The 19,510-nt window shown below is 44.4% G+C and overlaps 1 protein-coding gene across 1 annotated transcript in view; it reads left to right on the top strand.

The window, feature by feature from the left end:
* GRK1 (G protein-coupled receptor kinase 1) overlaps positions 1-19,510 on the top strand; it is a 54,534-nt gene that overhangs the window by 30,317 nt on the left and 4,707 nt on the right. The window contains exon 6 of the mRNA XM_033949443.1: positions 18,205-18,406. Coding sequence (XP_033805334.1) covers positions 18,205-18,406 — 202 coding nt within the window. The remainder of the gene's footprint in view (positions 1-18,204; positions 18,407-19,510) is intronic.

The raw sequence follows: 19,510 nt of genomic DNA, 5'->3' as shown, positions 1-19,510 counted from the left end.
ACGGGACAAATAGGGAAATTATTTAAGAGTACTTGAATGTAGACCAGTGGTTCCCAACCACCAGGCCAGTCAGGTTTTCAGGATAGCCCTAATGAATATACATGAGAGAGATCTGTATATAATGGAGGTGCCAGGCATGCAAATCTACTCCATGCATATTTATTAGGGTTATCCTGGCTTGGTGGTCCTCCAGAACAGGGTTGGGAACTGCTGATGTAGACCACTTAGGACAGGGGTGGGCAACACCAGTCCTCGAGGGCCAGAATCCAATCAGGGTTTCAGGTTTTCATTGGGGAAATCCTGAAAACCCAATTGGATTCCAACCCTCAAGGACTAGAGTTACCCATATCTGACAGGATCTCTTTGGGGTATAAGCGGTATGGATGGAGCAAACAACTGAGTTGGCTACTGACCCTTGGCAACACACACAGTGAGGAAACTACCCTGTGATGTACAGTGCTACGTATGTCTGGTAGTGCTATAGAAATAATTAATATTAGTGATGTTTCATGGAAGAGTACTTGAGTGGCTTGCCATTGCCTTCTCCTGTGCAGTGTGTGGCTCCATTATGTTGCTGCTACCCAACATAGGGCCCTCAACCTATACCTAGCCCTGGTACTCCCAGGTGGTCTCCCATCCAAGTACTAGCCAGGTCTGATCCTGCTTAGCTTCCAATAGTAAGAGTAGGCCAACCTAGGATAGCCAGGCTATAATGGATTATCAATGTCTATAAATAAAATAAATAAAAAATGAAAATATTCATAGATTGATATGTTTAAAAATGTATCCATTCCTAACAGTAACATGAATTTCTAATTTAAGCTAGGTTAGGTACCATGTTCATGTAGCATTAACACCAATGTCACAAGATGACAGGAGCTTTTTTTTTAAACTTTATTTAGTTTTTAATGCCAACAAAAAGTGCAATACAATTTACATACAAATAATAGTAAGCAAATAAGCACTTATAAACAATCAGAATCTATACAAAAGTTAAAAAAAATAATGACAGGAGCTTTTGTTTTAACATGCATTCAGCTAAGAGTGAAAGCAAATGATTTACCCATTTGCTGCTTCACTTCAATCCCAGGAAGGGGCTGTCAGCTTCTAGATGTAAAAAAGAGAAACATGACTGAAATGGTTTGTGATGCCTTCTCCTGCAAAGAGGCTTGCCCTTGTTGTAATTTACACTTTGCAAGAATGTTAAATTGTAAGCAGTGCATCTGGCAACAGCCAAGATGGACTCTGGCTGCCACCTTCTGGTTGTTATAGTAAAAGTTGACTTTCCATACGCTTCAGTTTAAGATCTATTCTGTTTGTCTATTTATTAGTGAAACTCATGAACTGAGTCTTGCATGATGCCCAGTGGGATTTACAAAAATTCATAAAACAACAATATTTAAGATAGTGAAACAAAATCATAAAGCGTACATTTAAAAAATTTTTAATATTGACTGTAACCATAGCTGTACTCAGTGGTGTACCTAGAGTATGTGGCACCCGGGGCCCATAATTTTTTGACACCCCCCCCATGTAAAAAAATATTTTTTGTAATAACCATGAAACTGAATAAATGGTCATAATAGAAACAGGCAGTGAAAATTTTCTTTTATTGAACCTCATATATGTAACCATTATTCCAAACATACCATAACATAAATTATGTCTGAATTGTCATGACATCAGAAGTACATATGGAGTAGTTGCAGGTGATGCTTGGGACAGTTCTGATTGTGTTAGTTCGGTTTTATGTGTTTTTTGAATAGAAGGGTTTTTATTTCTTTTTTGAAGGTTTTGTAGTTTGTGGTCGAGGTCAATAGGTTGTAGAGTTGGGGGTCGAGTGTTGCAGCTCGAATGGCTAGGAGGTTGTCGAACAGTTTTTTTCTTTTGACGTTTTTGGTTGGAGGGTGTGTGAATGGTGCGTCAGTTCTCCTATGTCTGGTTGAGGTGGATTGAATTATTTAGCTGAAGAAATTAATTACCCCCCCATTCCACACACATTAATTCTCTTCCATTTTTGTTCCCATTATAAAAAACACTGATAAGTTCTCAGAAAAAAAATACATTAAAATAAGAAGTGAAAACAAAGGCCCCTACAGATGAGAACATAACATAAGAATAGCCTAACTGGGTCAGACCAATGGTCCATCATGCCCAGTAACCCATTCTCATGGAAGCCAATCCAAGTCACTAATACCTGGTCAAAACCCAAAGAGTAGCAACATTCCATGCTACCGATCCAGGGCAAACAGATGTTTCCCCCATGTCTTAATAACACACTATGGACTTATCCTCCAGGAATTTGTCCAAACCTTTCTTAAAACCAGCTACGCTATCTGCTTTTACCATAACTTCTGGCCACTTCATTTTTAAGTTTAGATCTTTCATTTCAAACAGAGACCTTGCTAGATGTCAAATACAGCACAAGATAACTTCAAAGTTTCAAGGTTTCAAGGTTTATTAAATATTTGATGAATCGCTATATCTTTATACAAAGCGATGTACATAATAATAAAATACAATTGAGTTAAAATACATACAGTATATATAAACAATAGAAATCCAACATGACCAACAACAATTGGGAGGGAAGGGGGGATAAAGTTACATCTATTATGTTGAGAAATATATTTAAGGGAAAAAACATTGGGAATTCACATGGACTTAGCTGTGCAGGAAATATGAATCTCCTCATACACCCACCATATAGTGCAAAAATGTGCAAAGGTCTGGTTTTTTTCTTTCGATCACTACATAGCCTAATGCCACACAAGCAGCGCTGTTACAAACATATTCTGTAGGTCAGTGCTAAAGTTAACAAAGTTTCCTTTCTTGGACCAGAAGGAGATAGTGACAAACCACTGGAAGAGATCCCAAAACAACTACCCAGGAACAACACCCAAAGACCCACTCAGTGTGAGAACCAGTTTAGTGCAGTGGACTAACGGGGGGTGGAAATGGGCCCGGAGTTTGCTCAGAAGAATTTCCCAGATCACCTCTTCCTCTCAAAACATTGACACGCTACCACCACCACCACTAGGAACACCTCACCAGGTAGGCCAGCAATGCTATAAACTTTATAAAACACATTATTATATTTTCTTATAAAGCACATATTTTAACTGAACTCTCTGACATCCTCAGCCTTTCCATTCACAAAAATAGAAGGAAGAAAAGGACCCATTTCCTGCTGTCTCATGTCCCCGGCCTATACAATATTTTTCTTCTGCAGACCCTTCAAAAGTCTGTCCAAATCCTCGTTTCACTTGCATTATAAAGTACTGAGGATGCCATCTCTCCCCAATCCCAGGTCCTAAAGTCTAAGACAGTAGCGCAAACTAGTGCTGCCAGATTCAGGAAAAAAAATTTCGATTCGATTCAGCCTATTGAATTGGTTTATCAATTCGATTTTCCTGCCCAATTGGGTGTTTTTTTCAAACATCCTGGTGGGTTTATTTTATAGCTTTTTCACCCCCCTTTGGCTTCTCCTAACCACACTGGTGCTGTGGTGTAAATAAAATAAAGAAACAAAAAGGACTTTTCCTCTCTCTGTTAAATCCTAGCTCACGTTTGCAGTCTAACACCAGCTCTGGCAGGATACACATTTCAAATCTGACATATTGTAATCACAAAACAGAAAATAAAATTAGTTTTTCTACCTTTTTGTTGTCTGGTTATTTTTCAAATCTTGTTGGTCCAAGGCTCTGGTTGTCTTCTGATAACTTGCTTGCCAGGGTCTTTTTCTTTCTTCTTTCTCCGTGCTAACCATCCATCTGCCATATCTGTCCTCCCCTTCCGTTTCCCTTCCCTCCCCCGGATGTCTGACATCTTTCCTTTCTTTGTCTCCCTCCACAGATCCACCTTTTCTTAACTACCCTTTTATCTAGCAGCTCTCCCTCCTTCCCCCACCACCCCAGTGTCCACCATCTCTGCCTTTCTTTTCCCAACTACCCTCCTAACCAGTATCTCTATCCCCCCCTCCACACCATCCCTTGTGTCCAACTTCTCTCCCTTTCTGTTCCTTTCCTCCCTAAAACCCATGTCCATCATCTCTCTCTCTCTCCTCTATTTTCAGACCCATTATTTCTTCCCACCCAAAGTCTGGCATATGCACGTCTCTTTGAACCCCTCCTCCTTCCCTCCGTGTACATCTACACCAAGGCCCCCCCTCCCCTGAAGGCCTGTCCCCCCCCTTAAAGGTCTGCATCCCACCCCTGAAGGCCTGCCTGCCTGCTCCCCTTGAAGGCCTGCCCCCCCGAAGGCCTGTCCCCTCCCCTTGAAGGCCTGTACCACCCCTGAAGGTCTGCACCCCCCCTGAAGGCCTGCACCCCCCCGAAGGCCTGTCCCCCCCCTTGAAGGCCTGCCTACCTGTTCCCCTTGAAGGCCTGTCCCCCCTGAAGGCCTGTCCCCCCCTTGAAGGCCTGCACTCCCCCAAAGACATGTACCCCCCCAAAGACATGTACCCCCCCAAGGCCTGCATCCCCCCTGAAGGCCTGCAAACCCCCTGAAGGCCTGCACCCCCCTGAAGACCTGTCCCCCCTTAAAGGCCTGCCTGCCTGTTCCCCTTGAAGGCCTGCCCCCCTGAAGGCCTGTCCCCCCCTTGAAGGCCTGCACCCCCCCCAGGTCTGCATCCCCCCGAAGGCCTACACCCCCCTCGAAGGCCTGTTCCCCTTGAAGGCCTGACCTCCCCGAAGGCCTGTCCCCCCCCCTTGAAGGCCTGCACCCCCCCGAAGGCCTGCACCCCCCTCGAAGGCCTGCCCCCCTGAAGGCCTGTCCCCCCCCCTTGAAGGCCTGCACCCCTTGAAGGTCTACACCCCCCTCGAAGGCCTGCCCTCCCTGAAGGCCTGCCATCCCCCTTGAAGGCCTGCACCCCCCCCAAAGGCCTACACCCCCCCCTAAGGCCTACACCCCCTCGAAGGCCTGTCCCCCCCTTGAAGACCTGTTTCCCCCCCCCCCCTCCACAAGGTCTGCCTGCCCGCCCCACTACCTCGAAGGACGCTCGGCCCCACCACCACCACGAAGCACTGCTCATTCCCCCGGCCTCCCCGCTTCATTTCCCTGGGGAAACAGCCTGCAGCAAGATCGTGCGATGCCAGCGATCTTTGCCTGCTTCAGCTGTTTCCTCCGCCGCGGTCCCGCCCCTCCTCTGACGTCAGAGGAGGGGCGAGACCATGGCGGAGGAAACAGCCGAAGCAGGCAAAGATCGCTGGCATCGCGATCTTGCTGCAGGCTGTTTCCAGATGCACACCCGGCGCGGGGGGGGGGGGGAACCGGACCGGGAGCACCCCCTCAGGGCTTGGCACCCAGGGCGGACCGCCCCCCACGCCCCCCCCCCCTTGGTACGCCACTGGCTGTACTGATGGACCTGTACTAGCAACTCTATTGAATGCCTGTATCAAACTGTCCACTGTAACTTCCTGGGTAAGTGACCCAACCTCTTGTCATGCAATCCGACCTTGAACTGAATAGGTTTCAAGGTTTATTAGTATTTGATCAGGTCGCTTATCAAGTGTTTCTAAGCGACGTGCACCAATAACAATATAAGAACATAAAGTATTATACAGCTTTAATAAAAACTAATCTCAGTAAAAACATTAAAAACAAAGCAGGTACATATACTAACTGGTACTTAAGGATAGGGGGTAGAACTACAATTTGTTATAGAAAAGACAAAGAAAACATATATGGAAGGCACAGTAGGGATGGGGAGTAGAAGAACGTAAAAGAGAGGAGTTACAATAGCGTTTTGGGGGAGTTACAGGTCAAAGTCATCTTTAAACAAAAAGCTTTTCAAGGAGCTTTTAATACATGTAAGATTTTCTTCCTCTCTAAGATATAATAGCATAGTGTTCCAAAGCCTAGGGGCATTCACAGAGAAAATATCGAGTCTTCGAGTTCCTATTATTTTCAGCAATGGAACTGTTAACAGTTTTTGATCCATAGACCGAAGAGTATGAAGGGCAGTATTTGGGAATAGGAATAAAAAATGTGATTAACATAACATAAAAGTCTGCATTAAAGAATAAAACATGACAAAAATGTGGAATCTATGGCATAGATGGTTGTTGACTCAGCAGTAAAAGGACAAAGGGGCACTTTTGATCACAGCAAGGAAGGACTCCTTCACTGGATCTATATTGAAAATAAAATCATTTCCCCTACCTTTGTTGTCCGTTGACTCTATTTTTCTGTGCTTTTAACTATGTTTCCAGAGCCTTCTTGTCCATTGACTGTTTTTCTCTCCGTTTTCACTTTCTGCCTTGCATCCATCTTTGGCATTAACTTAACATTCAGTTTTTCCATTTTTCTGCTTTCTTCTCAAAATCTACTTTTCCATGTCTTCCCTTCCTATCTCTCTCTCCTTCCCCCCCTATTTCCATGGTCTGACATCTCTCTCATTCCCTCCTTCCCCCCCCAGTGTAACATTTCTCTTTCCTTCCTCCTTTCTGCCCCCTGCAGTCCATCTCCTTTCCCTTTCTCCTTTCTGGCCCCCCCTCCCAGTCCAACATTTCTCCCTCCTTTCCACCAGTCTAACATTTTTTTCTCTTCCTCCTGCATGCTTCTCCTCTAGTCGTCCTTTCCTCAACCAAATAACATCTCTCTCTCTCCCTCCATGAGTCCAACTTTTCACTCTTTGCCCTATCCCCCATCCCCAGTGTAACATTTCTCCTTCCCTCCTTTCTGTCCTCCCCAGCCATCTCGTCCTCTCCACGAGTCCAACACTTTCTGCCTCCACTTTCTGCATGTTTTCTCTCTCTGTCCTTGCCTTCCCTCAGTGGCATCCCTCCTTTCCACCACCCAACCCAACATGCTCTCTCCCCATGCACCATCTCATCCTCCCCTCCAGTGTACAGCACCTTTCCTTTCCCTCTCTTTCTGCCTGGTCCAGTAGCACCTCTTCTCCATTCCTTTTTCCTTTCCCCTGTCCAGCAGTACCCCTTCTTCCTTCCCTGCTCCCCTTGTCCAGCAGTACCCCTTCTCCCTTCCTTCCTCCTCTCCCTTACCCAGCAATACCTCTATTTTGCATCTTGTGGTCTGTATGCAATCTCACATACTGGGCAGGAAGAGAGACTCCGGCATCAGCTGACTTGAAACTTCCTGCTACTGTTGCGTATGCTGGGACTCCCGCCTTTGCGTATCTGTCAGGACTCATTACCTTCTTTCTCTAGCCTGCCACTGCTGATACAGGGGTGCGGAGACAAGACGAAGGCAGGGATTCCAGCATACGCGACGGCAGCAGTAAGTTTCAAGTCAGCTGACGCCAGTGCTGAAGCCTCTCTTCCTGCCTAGTGTGCGAGATCACGTATAGACCGTGGGCCTCAAAATAGGACCTGGGGGCCGCATGAGTTTGAGACCGCTGGTTTAGATCATCCTTAACTGATTGTTCTTTCCAGGAAGTTTCTAACAATCAGTACTCCAATTGTGATTTCCGTTCACCTGGAGTTTTGTAGAGCTTTGAATTGATCCTAGTATTATTCAACATATTCCCCAGTCCTCTTGCAATACTCATTCAGTTGTTGGGTCTTAGTCCATATTTTGTTTTGCAGATAACATTCAGGTTTTATATTATACTGCATTCAAAATGCCCAACCTTTCATTATTGGAGGAAGCCTTGAACATGTGGGCTAGGCAGCTGCCTAGTCCCTGCCCAGGATAGTGGGATGAAAGGAACACACAGAATTTATTTGTTGAGACCCAGAGCCTGTTCAGGATTTATTCTGTGAGGCCAGGCAAGCTGAACATCAAACTGGTAACTCTTGGAAATAAACATACTCCAATACCAGGTTTTATCTTGAACCAAACACAACTTTACTATTGCTTTCAATTCATGAAGTAACTCCAAAGCAGTTAACTACATAAAGACAACGATTTACACCAGTTCTCTTTCTTCTCTCCAGCATCAAAATACTGTAAAAATGTTATAAGATTGTTCCTTTAGTTACAGATGTTACACTTCTGTATTATAGTACCTTCAACACACAGCCAGCAATGATTTAACTCCCAATAGTCAGATCTAAAGAATCTTCTACTTCTATATGAACAGTAAATGAAATTCCCCTTCTCCCTTAAATATAACCAGTCCTTTAGATAAGAAAGGGCTGAAGCCTGGATATAATTGCACTGCTTACATAAAACTCCTTCTCCTTCCCTTGGGTTTCTCAGGGGTATAGTGGTTTCCCATACCACCACACAATGCCAGGCAGCAACTTGGTTAGCTCTGGTTCTGGTTCCAGGAATTCTTGAATTCTTGCTCCAAAAACAAGTGCCTTTGCTCAGTGGTGTACCTAGTATATTTGACACCCGGGGCTAATCATTTTTAACACCCCCTCCTCTATATAAAAAAATATTTTTAATAATAATACGTCACACAACAAGGGAGCACCTAGCATCTTAAACACTGCAGTAAGCACTAGAACATCAACACACCTATTGTAAAACTTAACAAGTCAGATTAATACAGATCGATTCTGCACAGTTAATGCTAACAGAAAACCATGTCCTTTTCATATACATAGAACACAGATACACCCTTGCCCAGTTTGAACAACCAAGAAGCCAGACTGCATAGCAGATGTAGATTTGAAAACACTGACAAATAACAATCACCACTTTACAAATTAACAAATAGAAATAAAACAAAAAAATGAAAATAAGGAGGTAAAATTGTATTAGACTAATACATATTTCAATTAACTTTCAGAAGCCAAAACCTCCTTCCTCAGGTCAGTACAGTATACTGCTGTTACGGTATCCTGTATTGACATGAGGAAGGGGGTTTTGGTTTCCGAAACTATGTAAAAATGTATTAAAATTAGTCCAGTAAAAAGATTCCTTTATTTCCAATTTGTGTTTATAAATTTTTATCAGTACAGCTACAATACTACTTTATTCTAAAGCAATACAAAAATCTTTTTTCTACCTTTTGTCATTTCTGCTTTTAATCATCTTCTCTTCATACTCTTGGGACGATGAGGGAATGGGGTTGAAAAATGTGCTTCACTGTGGAGATGGTGAGGGGACGGGGATGAATTTTTGTCCCCGCATCACTCTACTTTGGACAGCAAACTCTGTGCTCTAACCCAGTGTATCGCAAACTGTGTGCCGCGGCACACCAGTGTGCCTCCTGAGATTTCTGGTGTGCCGTGACACACTGGCGAGGAGGAGAGTCGTCCACGCCGGCTGACTGCCTACAGGACGTGCCTCTCGCGGCGAGAGACACATCCTGTAGGAAGTCAGCCAGCGCAGATGACTCTTCTCCTGGCCAGTGTTTCTCCTCCTCTCCACGCACTTCCTGGATCCCTCCACTGGAGGGTCATGGCCAGATGGGTCTCCGCGCATGCATGGATGCTGACACAATGATGTCACGCATGTGTGTGACATTATCATGTCGATGTCCGCGCACTTCCGGGTGCCTTCCGGCCAGGGCACTAGATTTAGTGTGCTGCCGGCTGGAAAATTTGTGAGACACTGCTCTAACTATTAGGCTTCTACTCCTTGCCCACATGCATAGAGCAGTGTGTTTTATCTAGTAACACAACAGAAACGCTATTATCAGTAGAAGTAGTATTACTGTATTTTTAATAAAAAAACCATGTGCTGGATAAAAATAAATACTGTTATTCTTGAGACAAATCAGAAAATGTTAACAGGATGCTTTACATCAGTGGTCTCAAACTTGCAGCCCAGGGGCCACATGTGGCCCGCCAGGAATTATTTTCTGGCCCTCGGTATGTTTATCATCATCACAAAAGTAAAATAAAACAGTTTCTTGATCATATGTCTCTTTAGCTATAAATGACAATATTATTATTATTAAGACTTAGCCAAAAGGAAAGATTTATAAACTATAAAGAGTTTTACCTCATGCAAAATTGCCATTTCTTTAATAAACATTAACTATTTTTTCTGCGGCCCTCCAAGTACCTACAAATCCAAAATGTGGCCCTGCAAAGGGTTTGAGTTTGAGACCACTGCCTTACATGGTTGCAGAATCAAGTCAGATGTTGTAATTATAGGAATGAAAAACACTGAAGTATTATATTAAACTAGTCTTATAGCCCGTTACATTAATGGGTGCTAGAATATATGTGTATGTGTCTGTCTTTATTTTTTCTTTCTCTCTCCTTAGCCGCTTTCTGTATTTCTGTCTTTCTTTCTTTTTTTTTTTTTCCTTGGCTGTGCACCACTACCCTTTGCCTGCTCCCCCTGTCCATTCTCCCTTCCTTTTACCTCCCCTGTGTCCTCCACCACCCCATCACTGCTCACCTTATCCAGGGGCAGCCCTTCTCCCTTTGTTTTACCTACCCCCTGTCCATCATCACCTCCTTCCTGCTCCCCCTGTCCAGCAGTAGGCCTGCCTTCATTTTTCTACCCCCCTGTCCATCAGCACCTCTTCCCCTGTCCATCAACCCCTTTTTCCTGCTCCCCCTGCCCAGCAGTACGCCTCCATTCCTTTTTCTGCCCCTCCATTTCCCTGTGCTGCAGCATTTCCCTCCCACCCCACTTCCCTTTGACTAAGAAGGTAAGGGGGAAAAGAAAGAGACACCCTGGACCATAGAAGCAAAGTGTGTGTGTGTGTGGGGGGGGGGAGAGAGACATCCTGGACCAAGGAAGGAGGGAGGGAAAAACAGACAAATGCTAGACTAAGGAGGGAGAGATACATATACCTTGGACCAAGGAGGGGGACAGAGAGATTCCTTGAAGTAAGAAGGGAGGAAGAGAGAAATCCTAGACCAAGGGGGGAGAGAGAGAGACCCTGGATCATGAAGGGAGAGAAGGAAAGAAAAGAGATGCTGGACCATGGAGGGGGTGGGGGGGGGGGTCGGGGGTGGTGGTTGGATGAGGAAAGGAAGAGACAGAAGAGAAAGTGAACTTGGGAAGGTTCAGGAAAACAGCAAAGAGATGCTGGGTATGGAGGGAGCATAGAAATAGGGACACACAGAGGCAATACTGGACACAAAGGGAGGAATAGTGGCACAGAGGGGAATGCTGGACAGAGTAAGATAGAGACACAGAGAAGAGATACTGAACATGTGGTAGGCTAGGGAAAGAGATACAGAGGGAAAACATTGAATGGATAGGGATGCAGAGGATATGTATTTCATTGCTGTTGCCGGCTTCAGGTCTTCCTCTCTGGCGGGTCCTGTCTACTTCGAAGTAGGCAGGACCTACCAGAGAGGAAGGCCTGAAGCCGGCAACAGCAGCAAATTTTAAATGCTACTGCTGCCCGAAGAAGCCAGGCCTTAACCACAAAGCTGGGGGGAGGGTTTTAAAAGGTACAGCGGCGGCGGTGGTGGTGGTGGTTTGAAAAGCCATGCCGTCCGGGCTCGGCCGTGGCGGCCAGCAGCTGCCGACAGCCGCCACGGCCTGCAACTGCCAACAGCCGCCGCGGCCGACATCCTCCTCGGGCCGCCAACAGCCGCCGCAGCCGACATCCACCTTAGGGGGGAGGGAGAGAGAGAGAGCTTCGCACACATGCGCACTCCTACCGGTGCCCTACAGCACACGGAAAACAGAACACGCCGATGGAGTGCGCATGCGCGGCTAGCATTTTATTATATTAGATAATAATTGCTTCTGGCAAACTGTGCACTAAACTAAACTAAACTAAACCTTAAATTTATATACCGCATCATCTCCACGGATGTCGTGCAGCTCTGCACGGTTTACAAGAAGTTAAAATATAGGAAGAGAAGGAAAAAAAAAAAAGGTTTACACTATATGACTAATTGAATAAAACAGTATTACAGAAGTTTAACCTCATTTTAATTATTTGCAGTAGACTAATTTTCACCAAGCCAGAGTCATCTGCAAGCACAGCAAAGTTACTGAAGTGAAACTGTTCTACAGTATTTTATTTAACGCTAGCTGTCACCAGGTGAAGAGTCAGGGGATAATAGTTTCCACTCTCCAGCATGAATGCAGAACTTTCATCTCTATTCCAAGTACATCCTCTCTGTCTCCCTTTTTATCCTTCATTGTCCAGTTTTCTCCTGTTTTCCATCCCTGCTCATCTCACTACCACCCCCTCCCTCAATTTCAGCACTCTTTCTTCCTATTCTCTTACCTGAGCTATTTTTTTTTACTTTTTAACATTTTTATTGAAGAACAAATATTCCCCATCAGCCTTACAGCTCCGTACACCTACTTCTGCCGCCGCATAGCGGCGGCGCGCCAGACTCCTCCCCCATCAGGTCAGCTGATGTACAATATAAACCAGCCTACTGCGGCGCACGCTGAACCACTGCACTCTGCACCTTGCACATGCTACTAGGCAATTTAAACTTTTAATTGTTGTAATTTTATTTCTTTTATCTGCTCTTATTATTTTTAAGTACCTGCTTTTTAACTTTTGTGCCATTTAATCCTCCTTCCAGCCTTACAGCTCCGTACACCTACTTCTCCCCCATCAGGTCAGCTGATGTACAATATAAACCAGCCTACTGCGGCGCACGCTGAACCACTGCACTCTGCACCTTGCACATGCTACTAGGCACTTTAAACTTATAAACAACATTTTTAGTTTCACCTCCAGGAGCAAGAACATATACATTCTTGGGTGAACCCACCCTTCCCACGTGTGCAGGTGGGCTGTGAGACCCCCAAAACATATCACCCCAGGTAGTGAGGGATCTGCATACCAAGTTTCGTTCAAATCGGTCCCACAGCTTCTTACATTTTTTCCATTGACTTGAATGGGTGAAATCTGATTTTCTGTTTGTAGCTCCACCCATGTGTGCAGGTGGGCCGCGAGACCCCCAGAACATATCACCCCAGGTAGTGAAGGATCTGCATACTAAGTTTCGTTCAAATCGGTCCCACAGTTTCTTACATTTTTTCCATTGACTTGAATGGGTGAAATCTGATTTTCTGTTTGTAGCTCCGCCCACGTGTGCAGGTGGTCCGCGAGACTCCCAGAACATATCACCCCAGGTAGTGAGGGATCTGCATACCAAATTTCGTTCAAATCTGTCCCACAGCTTCTTACATTTTTTCCATTGACTTGAATGGGTGAAATCTGATTTTCTGTTTGTAGCTCCGCCCACGTGTGCAGGTGGGTCGCGAGACCCCCAGAACATATCACTCCCGGTAGTGAGGGATCTGCATACCAATTTTTGTTCAAATCGGTCCCACAGCTTTTTACATTTTTTCCATTGACTTGAATGGGTGAAATCTGATTTTCTGTTTGTAGCTCCGCCCACGTGTGCATGTGGGTCGCAAGACCCCCAGAACATATCACCCCCGGTAGTGAGGGATCTGCATACCAATTTTCGTTCAAATCGGTCCCACAGCGTTTTACATTTTTTCCATTGACATGAATGGGTGAAATCCGATTTTCTGTTTGTAGCTCCGCCCACGTGTGCAGGAGGGCCACGAGACCCCCAGAACATATCACCCCAGGTAGTGAGGGATCTGCATACCAAGTTTCGTTCAAATCGGTCAAGCCGTTTGTGAATTACTGTGAGAATGGCAGCTTTTTACATTTTTTCCATTGACATGAATGGGTGAAATCTGATTTTCAGTTTGTAGCTCCGCCCACGTGTGCAGGTGGGCCGCGAGACCCCCAGAACATATCACCCCAGGTAGTGAGGGATCTGCATACCAAGTTTCGTCCAAATTGGTCACAGTGAGAATGGCAGCTTTTTACATTTTTTCCATTGACATGAATGGGTGAAATCTGATTTTCTGTTTGTAGCTCCACCCATGTGTGCAGGAGGGCCGCGAGACCCCCAGAACATATCACCCCAGGTAGTGAGGGATCTGCATACAAAGTTTCGTTCAAATCGGTCAAGCCGTTTGTGAATTACTGTGAGAATGGCAGCTTTTTACATTTTTTCCATTGACATGAATGGGTGAAATCTGATTTTCTGTTTGTAGCTCCGCCCACATGTGCAGGTGGGCCGTGAGACCCCCCAGAACATATCACCCCAGGTAGTGAGGGATCGGCATACCAAGTTTCGTTCAAATCGGGCAAGCCGTTTTTGCGTTGGCAGCTCTTTACATTTTTTCCATTGACATGAATGGGTGAAATCCGATTATCTGTTTGTAGCTCCGCCCACGTGTGCAGGTGGGCCGCGAGACCCCCAGAAAATATCATCCCGGGTAGTGAGGGATCTGCATACCAAGTTTCATTCAAATCGGTCAAGCCGTTTTTGCGTGATCGCAGCACATACATACATACATCCGATTTTATATATATAGATATGTATCAGCAAAATTGCCAAAGGGTTGGAAGGTAAAGTTTACCTTTTTGTGGATGACATGACAGTTTGTAACAGGATGGATACCATAAGAAGAGATTTACAAAAATTAGAAGAATGGTCTAATGTTTGGCAGTTAAAATTTGTTGTGATGAAATGCAGAGTGATATATTTGGGGAGTAGAAATTCAAAGGAGCTGTAAATGCTGGAGGGTGAAAGGCTGATAAGCATGGATTATAGAAACATAAGAGATCCCACGTGTCTATCCCAGGCCCTTTTGAATTCAGACAGTCTCTGCCTCCACCACCTCTTCTGGGAGATTGTTCCACGCATCTACCACCCTTTCCGTAAAAAAGTATTTCCTTAGATTACTCTGTAGCTTATCACTTCTTAACTTCATCCTATGCCCTCTCATCAAAGAGTTTCCTTCAAATGAAAGAGACTTGACTCATCTGCATTAACATTATGTAGGTATTTAAATGTCTCTATCATATCTCCCCTCTCTTATCTTTCCTCTTTAAGTCTGTCCTCATATGCCTTATCATGAAGACCAAACATGATTTTAGTATCCTTCCTCTGGACCGACTCCATCCTTTTTATATCTTTTTGAAGGTGCGGCTTCCAGAATTGTACACAATATTCTAAATGAGGTCTTACCAAGTCTTATACAGGGGCATCAATACCTCCTTTTTCCTACTGCCATACCTCTCCCTATGCAAGCTAGCATCCTTCTAGCTTTCGCCGTCGCCTTTTCAACCTGTTTGGCCATCAGGCTGGTTAGATGAATCCATTTCAATGCAGTTCTTCATTGCATCATTCAGTGAAGACAACTTTGGTTGCTGACCATAAGGGTGACAAATTTAGGCCCCCTTTCTAAAGGTGATTATTGTGGCGGGCCATGGTAATCGCTCCGCCGCCCTTAGGTATTCAATGGGCATCAGAGCATTTGCTGCACAGCAGCTGCTACCATGCCTTTGTAAAAGGGGGTGGGGGTTGATTAGGCTTTTAAGATCTATAAACACTAATCATGTGCCAAATATTCCTCTCTCACACCACTGATCTTGAATTACTCCCCCCTTCCAAAGACTTTGGGTCACTCCTCTCTCTTCTTTGTAACTCCCTAAGTCAATAACATGTAAGACATAATTTATCCTCTTCCTATCCTTTATCATATATTCAAAATTCTTCTCCTGCTGATCAACCCTACATTTCATTGATCCTTATTTTCTCTTCTTTTTCAAGCATTGACGTCTGACTTTTTCTTTTACTCAGGAAAAAAAAAGAATGGCTCACATTTTGTCCCTGAGCTGTGTTCTCTGCTTATAAAAGTACCATATATTTTCATTTGTACCTCAAAAAATGAATTAGTTCTTCATGAAGGCAGCTGTACAAACTGTGTCTTGACTGTTTTTTTCTGACTTTGTAATTGTCTCTCTCTAGGTCATACAAACCTCTCTAGGTCATACAAAACTCTGCCGCTGATTTCTGGCTCACTTACATTGCCCATTCATCTGCCCTACTATTAAAGCTACATTGGCATCCTTTTTTGAACTGCTTTGATAGCTTTTTAGTGCTTGACTTTTTTTGCATTTGACTGACCCAGCCTTGTATTAACAAAGGACTTGTTACCTGTGTATTACAACACTACGCCTGATGCAGGCGTTTTGATTTGCCAAAACACAGTACTATGTCGGGTCCACAGTTGATGTTTGTCCTTTTTTTGGGAATAAACAAGGTTTTTTATTCTTGATTTTTTTGTGGAGTGTTCATTGTCCATTCCCACTTTTTGTGTGTGTATCCTTTTAATTACAGCATTATTTTATATTTCTCATTTAAAGATATTCATATTCTGGCTCCTTCCTATTTTTGTGCACTTGTCATATGCTATATCTCCTCATGACCTCAAAAGTCTTTACGTCATGAAGCTTTAGTTGTCCTGTATCAATGAAGCATCTTCTGGTGTCATGACCTGTCTGTGTTAACACTGAAAGATTTAGGGCCCCAATAGACCCAATTCATAGACTGCTGGGGAAGGGATAGAAAAGCAGGTCAGCTGTGAACTTGGTAAATCAGTGCTTGTTACAGTTTACAAGTGAACCTGCCAGATCCTGGTGTAAGGCAGAGCCAGTAAGCTTGTCCAAAATTAGAATCAAACACCGGATCAAGGTTCCACGACAAGAAACATGGGTGGACTTCAAATTAATAGAAGCTTCCATTTCCTAGAAATCCCTTTGGACTGGTTGTCCAACCAATGGTTCCTTAGAGGGGGTGGAGGATGGATTTTGAAGGCTATCTTTGAAATTGTTCTCTCAGGGCTTTGTTTCATTTTTTTTCATGCATTATTGGTTCATTGGCCAAGGCAGTTCACTGGCTAATGCTAATTAGGGTTACCAGCTTTCCCTTTTTAAAAAAAGAGGACACCTGGCCCCACCCCAGCCCCTCCCCACTCTGCCCTCTGCCCCGCCCCCACAGAAACCTTGTGTCTCCTTCCCTGAGCTCAGGGCCATATCTGGATGTCCACTGTGCATTCGCAGATGTCAACGCGATGTCACACACATGCGAACAGGACATCCAGACATGACCCTGAGTTCGGGGCCTTCCAGAACCCGGACAAACTGCAAGGATTTGGAAATCCCTCCGGACACCTGGACAATTCTCTTAAAACAGGACATGTCTGGGTTTTCCCGGACATCTGGTAGCCCTAGGAAGCCTGACTCTCCATACAATGCAGCTCCAAAGAAACAGAAACAGTGACACGTCCCCTAATACTGTTTAAAATATAAAGATGTAAATTTGAAAAAACTGGCAAATAACAACAATCATCACTTTACAAATTAAAAAATAGAAATAAAACAAAAAATGGAAAATACCATTTTATTGGACTAATACATTTTTCAATTAGCTTTCAGAGGCCAAAACCTCCTTCAGTACAGTATACCACTGTTAAGGTATCCTACCATGACCTGAGGAAGAGGGTTTGGTCTCCAAAGGTTAGTAAAAAAAATGTATTAAAATTAATCCAGTAAAAAAAAAAAATATCTTATTTCAATTTTCTAATTATAAACATTTATCAATACAGCTATACTACTACTTTATTCTAAATGTATAGCATCAAAATATAAAATATATTTTTACTTTTGTCCTTTCTGCTTAAATCATCTTCTCTTTACTCTGTTCTTTCCATCTAGCGTCTGTCCTCTTTCTCTCTTCTATGCATCTGCCCTCTCTCTGATCCTTTCACCCACTGTCCGCTCTCTCTCTCTGTCTGTCTCTTCCATCCAATGTCCGCCCTCTCTCTCTTGCATCCACTGTCTGTCTTCTCCCCCTTCCATATGGCATCTTCCCTCTTTCTATGCCCCTTCCATAAACTGTCTGTCCTGTGCCCCTTCTTTCCATTGTACATGATTCATTTCTGCTCTGAATCTTCTTTCTTTCCTTTTCCTCCCTCCCTCCTTTCCCCCTGTTCTGACATCTCTGTCTCTGACTCTTTCCCTTCCATTCCCTCCTCCTCCTCCTACTTATCACTTGTATAGTGTTGAAAGGCGTACACAGGCGTACACAGGCGTACACATTTTGACATTTACAGACAGTCCCTGCTCAGAAGAGCTTACAATCTAACTTGGACAGACAGACATGATTTATAGGGTTGGGATGCCTCTCTCCATGCCCTGGCATCTCTCGCCTCTCCTCTCCTTCCCTTCCATCTCTCCCTCTTCCTCCTCCATGCTCTGGATCTCCTCTCCTTCATTTCCCTCCCTCCTTCCTTTCCCTCTTGCCTGGCATTTCTGGCTCCTTCCATTTCCTTCCCCCATGCCCTGGCATCTCTCTCTCCCCTTCCATGATCTGGCATCTCCCCAACTCAATCACCAATTTCCAGTCATCGTCTGCTGTGTTCTCCTAAACCCTCCTCTTCTACTGTTTTCCCTCACCCCTAAGTCTCATCTTCTGATCTTTCCAAATGAGCTGAGTTGCTGACATCAAGCTACTTTTCCCTCCCTCCCAGATACAGAAAGAAGAGGTGAAGAGCAGAGTGCTCAATGAGCCAGTGACATACACAGAGAAATTTAGTGAAGTCTGTAAGTCGCTTTGTGAATTGTTAATGCAGAAAGACCCCATGAAGCGGATTGGATTCAAAAATGGAAACTGTGATGAGCTGCGATCCTATCCCTTCTTCAAGGATACTAATTGGAGGAAGCTAAAAGCTGGTAAGTGGAGTGATTTATGCAAACACTGAAATGGCAGAAGTATCACTGTTATAGGGGAAAACATCCTCCAGGGATTCAAGACAAAGTTGGACAAGTTCCTGTTAAACCGGAACGTACGCAGATGAGACATGATTCATTTAGAGCGCTGGTCTTTGACCAAAGAGCTGCCGCATGAGTGGACTGCTGGGCACTATGGACCACTGGTCTGACCCAGCAGCGGCAATTCTTATGTTCTTAAAGGTCCAATTAAGCCATTGACTGAGCTCTGAGTGAGAGGCATTGAGCTATAATATTCCCTGCTTTCTCTCAGGGCAAATTTTTAATTTGCAGGATTACCAACTGACTCCATTTTTTTTAGGCCTTGCTGATCGAGTCCTGGTTTCTCCTCTTTGCACACATGAACTTGTAGTTCTGATTTCCATAAAGAAGCAGGAATACAAGTACACACATGCAAAGGTAATAAAACAGGGTTGCCAACTTTTTTATAAAGGAAAACTATCACTTCCCCTCATTAACCCTTGCTAGTCCAGAGGTGTCCACATTTTTTTCCCCTTAGTGGGATTGCCTGGCCAGAAATCCATATGTATGTGAACTGCATCGATTGTATATTGTTAAAATTAGTGAAGTATGACATGATAAGTGTTAAAAAAATATGGTTTTCTTACCAGTGGCATAGCAAGGGTGGGAGGCAAGTAGAGCATAGCGCCCCGTGCCCTCCTCTCTGCCCCCCCCCCCACCCATCGTGCCCTCCTCTCTGCCCCCTGCTCTTTTCATGTTTCCATACCACACTCGTACCATCCCTTCCCACCCCCGTATCTCTAAATCTTCGCCAGCGTGAGCAGTTTTTAGTCTGCTGTTTGTGCTGGCTTTCCCTCTGACATTACTTCCTGGCCTTGCAACCTGGAAGTGATTTCAGAGGGAGCCAGGCCTGTGCGAGTAGTTGGTATTTCATACTCTCAACTACTTTTGAGAACTGCATGCTGCATTCAATCAGGGCATATTTCAATTCGCACTCTTGCTATATATCACTGATGATAGCTCTCAAGATGTTTCAGGGCCAGGTGAACCCCTGTATATACCAGTTTGACCACATAGCCAGTAATT

Source organism: Geotrypetes seraphini, chromosome 6 (genome assembly GCF_902459505.1).
Source record: "Geotrypetes seraphini chromosome 6, aGeoSer1.1, whole genome shotgun sequence".
Taxonomy (NCBI): domain Eukaryota; kingdom Metazoa; phylum Chordata; class Amphibia; order Gymnophiona; family Dermophiidae; genus Geotrypetes; species Geotrypetes seraphini.
This window is presented reverse-complemented; position numbering and strand designations above follow the sequence as displayed.